Source organism: Limulus polyphemus, unplaced genomic scaffold (genome assembly GCF_000517525.1).
Source record: "Limulus polyphemus unplaced genomic scaffold, Limulus_polyphemus-2.1.2 Scaffold2244, whole genome shotgun sequence".
Lineage (NCBI taxonomy): Eukaryota > Metazoa > Arthropoda > Merostomata > Xiphosura > Limulidae > Limulus > Limulus polyphemus.
This window is the reverse complement of record NW_013667854.1, coordinates 156,239-162,070: the sequence shown is the minus strand read 5'-3', so window position 1 is coordinate 162,070 and position 5,832 is coordinate 156,239. Positions and strand designations below refer to the sequence as shown.

General features: G+C 34.1%; 1 protein-coding gene across 2 annotated transcripts in view; it reads left to right on the top strand.

The window, feature by feature from the left end:
• Positions 1-5,832, top strand: part of LOC111087513 (XK-related protein 6-like) — a 27,952-nt gene that overhangs the window by 9,345 nt on the left and 12,775 nt on the right. For both annotated transcript variants that reach the window (XM_022394383.1, XM_022394384.1), the window contains exons 3-4: positions 4,326-4,549; positions 5,281-5,563. In XM_022394383.1, the coding sequence (XP_022250091.1) occupies positions 4,326-4,549; positions 5,281-5,563 (507 nt within the window). The remainder of the gene's footprint in view (positions 1-4,325; positions 4,550-5,280; positions 5,564-5,832) is intronic.

The window sequence follows — 5,832 nt, the reverse complement described above, 5'->3', positions numbered from 1 at the left end:
ACACGTTTAGATTGAATGGTCATTTATAATCAGTCACAAGAACGTCGAATCTGAATCACTTGAAAAAAACACGGGGGTGCTTAACTTTTTTCCAGGTGTATATTAGCCTACGAGCTGGTGTTGGATTGTGGTGACTAGCTGCCTTCTCTGTAGACTATCAGTTCAAAATTAGGCACTGCTATACACACACATAGATCTAGCTAGCTTTGCAAAATATTTTGAAACAAAAACAATAGTGTATAATATTTTATTGAAATTACACATTGATTTTCCCACTGTATTCAGTACGTATATTATGGGGTGGCTACGTACATAGAAAAAAACAACAACAGAAAATTGGAAAAACTATCTCAAAAATTGGGAAAGTCAGGAAAGATTCTGTCTCCATTTTATCTCAGATCCTGCATACGCACGCATAACATGTTGTTTAGAGTCAGTGAATTTCAAAAACGGATAAAAAAGCCAGGTAAAGACTGAAATATTATCCACAAAACTTTAAAAATCGGCGAATACATTTATCTCAGAAATTGTACACGCGCCCAAACCACTTTGTTCTAAGTAGAAAGGTTTGGAAGGAAAATAAAAAAAATCTGTGAAAATTATTCCAGAAACCTTGAACATTGAGGAAAAATTGTACCATGCCTTCTTATCTCAAAACCTGTACACGCATCCAGAACATGCTGTTTAACTATACCGATTGTAGGTATATTTTAGCTTAATCTTGCTCACTTACTTTATGTTACTTTGTCTGGTCGTGATTATGCAATTCATTATAACTGATGAGAGGTTGAGTCAAATATTATTTGATAAATAAATATGAAAACTTTTATTGGATACAATCAAGTTGAAATATCCGTTTGTTTGTTTGTTTTGAATTTCGCGCAAAGCTACACGAGGGCTATCTGCGCTAGCCGTCCCTAATTTAGCAGTGTAAGACTAGAGGGAAGGCAGCTAGTCATCCCCACTCATCGCCAACTCTTGGGCTACTCTTTTACCAACGAATAGTGGGATTGATCGTCAAATTATAATGCCCCCACGGCTGAAAGGGCGAGCATGTTTGGTGGGATGGGGATTCGAACCCGTGACCCGCAGATTGCGAGTCGAGCTCCTTAACCACATGCCCATGCCGGGCATATCCGTTTGAAGATCCTTTTTTTGTAATACCTGAACTATGACCTGAAGTTTTTATTGCCGTTTAAACTCAGGCTATAAGCTAAAGTGGTGTTAAGTAAGTAGACTTATAAGGAAAATTTGAAATACCAGTGGGTCATGTGCAGATGTGGAAAATCCGGATTTTTGTGTAAAGAGTTAGAAAACAAATTTTGGGAAGAATGTGGCCATCTTAATATAGGTGTCAAACCAGTTTGTTTGAATACCAAACTGTTACTTGATTGATATCATAACTCAGTACATTCAATACGTACTTATTTAATCGGGGTTCGAAACGCGCGTTGAGCACATTGCAGCTAATCGATTGTGTTTAAAAAAAATAGATGTTCTTAAAATTTTTTGTTCCTAATAATTTCGGACAGGAAATTAGTTGAGAGTATTTGTGAAACAAGAGGATAATTTACTAACAATCTGAATTTTTTACACAAATAACCACGTTTTCTGTTGTTTAATACTTATTAATTTTTACGACAGATTCTTAACCAATCATTTGAGCATTGTTACCAAAAGTAAATTATTAGTTGTTTTTAGGGGGGGGGGAAGAGTTGAATAAAAGATATTGTTAAGAGAAATATTGATACAGTAAAATTGTAAAATAATGTAAAGACAAAGGATACGACTTAAAAAGGGACATCAACGGGATCCGAAATCACGCCCTAAGCTAATTCGGTGAAACACTCTTAGATCTAAAGTGTGGGCTAATATTGCAAAAAGAAGAACACATCTACAGAACCATACAAAGCTGGGCATATCTGCTGGTACTGCTAACAAGATTTAACGAAGTATTTAAAGTTGACAGATGCTTACAAGCTTCAATATACACTTCAAAATCAATGGCTGTTTCCATAAGAACTGAAGTAGCTTTAATGAACTGTTTGTCTTTAGTCTGCTTATCGTGGCCTTGGAAAGTCTGTGGAAATTGGTATTGATGGTGTCGGATAATAGTTTGCAATAAAGGTCAACAGACTGCGTATGGTCAACAGTTAAAAAAATAGTGCTAAAGACAACATGGGACCTGAAGCATTGATCTTATAAACAGCGTTTAAATTATACAAAACAAGATGTGTTATGAACAACATAGCTTATTATAATACAATATTATTTGGCTTATTATATTATTACGTCTCTGAAGGTTTTTTATGAGAATTAGAGTGCATAATAGTATTTCATGTTCGTCATATCATCAACCTTAGGCGCTTTTCGCTCAATGCCAGAGCTCATCAGACTGGCTGGAATACAACAAACATATTAATGGTTAGAGCGCTGTTTAAAATAAGGCGTTTGAACCAAACACAACTTGTGTTCAGTGAAATATTGAATGGCTACAATATAATTTTAACTTAAAACAACACAATCATTGTAGTTTAACAAAACAGAACAGAAATGTGTTGACTGATGCACAGTCTTTGTACTTAATTTCATACACTCTAAATACACACAATAATAATAATAAACTGAGACATTTAATAGCATAAATTAAAAGTCGTATGCATAAAAACAATATTAAAAAAAATATATCCCAGATGAAGAACAGCTTGTTTCAACCATGTGCTACTACTAAACGTTTCAAAATGGAATTTGTCATAAACATATGACTTTTCAATCCAACAATGTGTTGGAATAAACATAATTTTAAATTGAAAAAAACACGACATTTGTGGTGTTACAATATGCAAAAAAGGCTGTGTGTTTATATTGATGCAATAATAATCTGTAAATAAAATGGACTAAAAAGTGTTATGAAAACCAAGTTAACTGCGAATGTTTTTTTTCACATTTCTCTTAGTTTGTTTGTTGTGGCTCAAAATCAGATATGTGTGTCTTTCTTTCTCCCACAAGTCGTTGCTCAAGAAGTTTTTCGTTTAATACTAAAGCTCATCAGTTGTGATGGACGATGAGAGACAAAATACTTTTTTTTTCTTGCCACTTCATTCCAGCCTTAAAGGCTGGCGCGTCATCAAATTGTTGTGCCTTCTCCTCAGCCAAGAAATGTGATGAAACTGACAAAAAATAGTGCAAAATGGACATGTAATAATAGTATTTCAGGAAAACTGGAGTGTGGATGAATTTATGATGTGGAAATGGAACTTATTTGTTTTTCAAAGAAAGAATAACCAGAAAAAGGTAGAAATAAAAATAAGCAACAACTACCTGGATAAATATAACTGCGTACATATGCCATTGGGATAACCATATAATTCGGATCATCAATTGTAAGTGGCATAATATACAAGTTTCAGAGATGATGAGCTGGTGAAAAGAGTCTATTGGAGGATGAGTATTCGTGCTCAGGACATCAGAAGATATCATATTTTGAGAGAGGAAACATCAGCAAACACATTTATTGCGAAGTTTGCGTAGATTTAAAAATATCGGAGGAAAAGTGATTCCATCATACAGCTCCTTTGTAGGACTAAGAAATGTAATGTTGATAACGATCCAAAGGGCATGTCATTGTGAAAAGTAAGTGAAGCAGAAAACGAGGTATTATGATTATACATGATACATGGTCGGATAAGGTACTTATATGTACAAGTATGTACAATATGTATATAAGAGAAAGGAGGGATTTAAACTCCAGAAGGTTTGTGTTAGGCATAGTAAGAGGTAGGTCGAGACATTGAATGGCCTTGTGATTGACAGCATTTACCCGGGCTTTCCAAACTAGATGTTTGTAGAAAATGACAAAGAGATATTTAACAGTGATAGAGAACTCAATGGGAATGTTTCTGATGCGAATGTTAAATAACAAATAGTTACGACATGTTCAAAACTTTAGGATTAAAAAGTATTGCTCTTGTTTTCTGTAACATTAAGGGTAAGACACCAGTGACAATTCCAAGCCATAAAAGTGTTTACCACAGCCTGAATAACCTTACCAAGAGCATATATAGTCTTAAAGTTGGTTACAAGACTAATATCATCTACATATTGGTGTAATTGGACAGTATACATTAGTTTAGGCATCAACCTAAAAATCATACAGAGAAAGCAAAAGAACTGAGCGTTGAATAATTCCAGCAAAAAATCGAACTAAAACTATTTCATTTCGATTACGTCTTGTAATGTAATGGAATACAATAATGCACCATCGTTAGTACTTACCGGAAAATTAATCTTCATTATACTTCACAAAATATATTTCGTCTCCTTAGATTTTTCGAGGCGTTTTGGTATGGAATTAAGATCCGGAGGAGCAACAAAGAAAGTAAGAACTACTATTACGATCGCTTCTGCAGTTACTTCTTAGATGCTGTTGAACTGCGATTAGCTGAATCATTCATGGAGTCTGCTCCACAGTTGCTAATTCAAGCGTTCATCCAGATTAGGATTATCCCTAGAAACGCACTGCAACCTACAGGACAAGCCTACAAAGACTGTAAGTCCTGATGTATTAATATATCTAAAACAAATCTTAATATGTTTACAGAATATTCTTTACATTTCTTTCGACTAAGAATGTGATAAGGTACTGTTATATTTGTAGGTGATATGAAAATATACAGCTGGATATTTGTTGTATCAACATTAAAATGTAAATAACTTTATTACTTTAATTAGCAGCCATATGAGTTAATATGAAGAATTTAAAGTGTAGTATCTGTATTAGTAATGACACTATAGATTGATAAACTATGAGTTGTATCTAAAAAACCTCACGGTCCGGCATGGTCTGATATTTAGGGCGATCGACTGGCAATTTGCGGGTCACGGGTGTCAATCTCTGTCGTCGAACATGCTTGCCCCTTCAGCGTTATAATGTGACGGTCATTTCTACTATTTGTTGATAAAAGAGTTGCCCAAGAGTTGGCGGTGGGTGATGTTGATTAATTGCCTTCCCTCTAGTCTATCGCTACTAAATTAAGGACGGCTAGCGCAGATAGCCTTCGTGTGGATTTGTGCGAAATTCAAACTAAATAATTTTACATTTAATTAGATAATACATATTTAGGATTTCCACTTACATTAGATATCGATTGGTAATCGCAATCGTAATATAATAATTAATACTTGTATTATTGTAACTAAAACGATCAAATGTTGTATGTAATAACTCAATTTTAACTTCTAGTAAGAAGCTATGTTAAGTTTTTTTCTTTTTTCTTCCAGTTATTGTGCGATTCGTGTCAATAGTTTCATCTCTAGTTTCCTTGGCCTGGTCTCTGGTCTCCTATTACAGCGGCCTGTTTATGAAATACAAGATATATTTTAAAATGAAGATTAAAATATTCATGTTCCTATGGCACTTTTTTACCATCGCTTCCCGTGTGATGGCGCTCGTTCTTTTTGCTTCTTTCAGTCTCAAAATTTTTAGTATCTACTGTGGACTGCGTGTAGTTTTTGTAATGTCGATGAATTTGGGGAAAGGCGGTAGAATCTTCAAGGGTAACTGGTAAAGAGTTTTATGTTTTTTCTCTTTATCGTTCTAATTATATGTAAATTTATTTTAATCCTTAAAGATATTTGTTGGTATCTTTTGTACCAATCATTATGTTTAATAAAATCAAGAGCAGGTTTATAAAATGAAGTCAAACCACTTCATGTACCAATATTCATACCACGATAAGTTAAATAATATAAATAATGTTAAAAGCCGTGAAATAAAGACTGTATGCTTGTAGGGAAGACAACATTATTACTATTACTTTTAGTTTAACACTT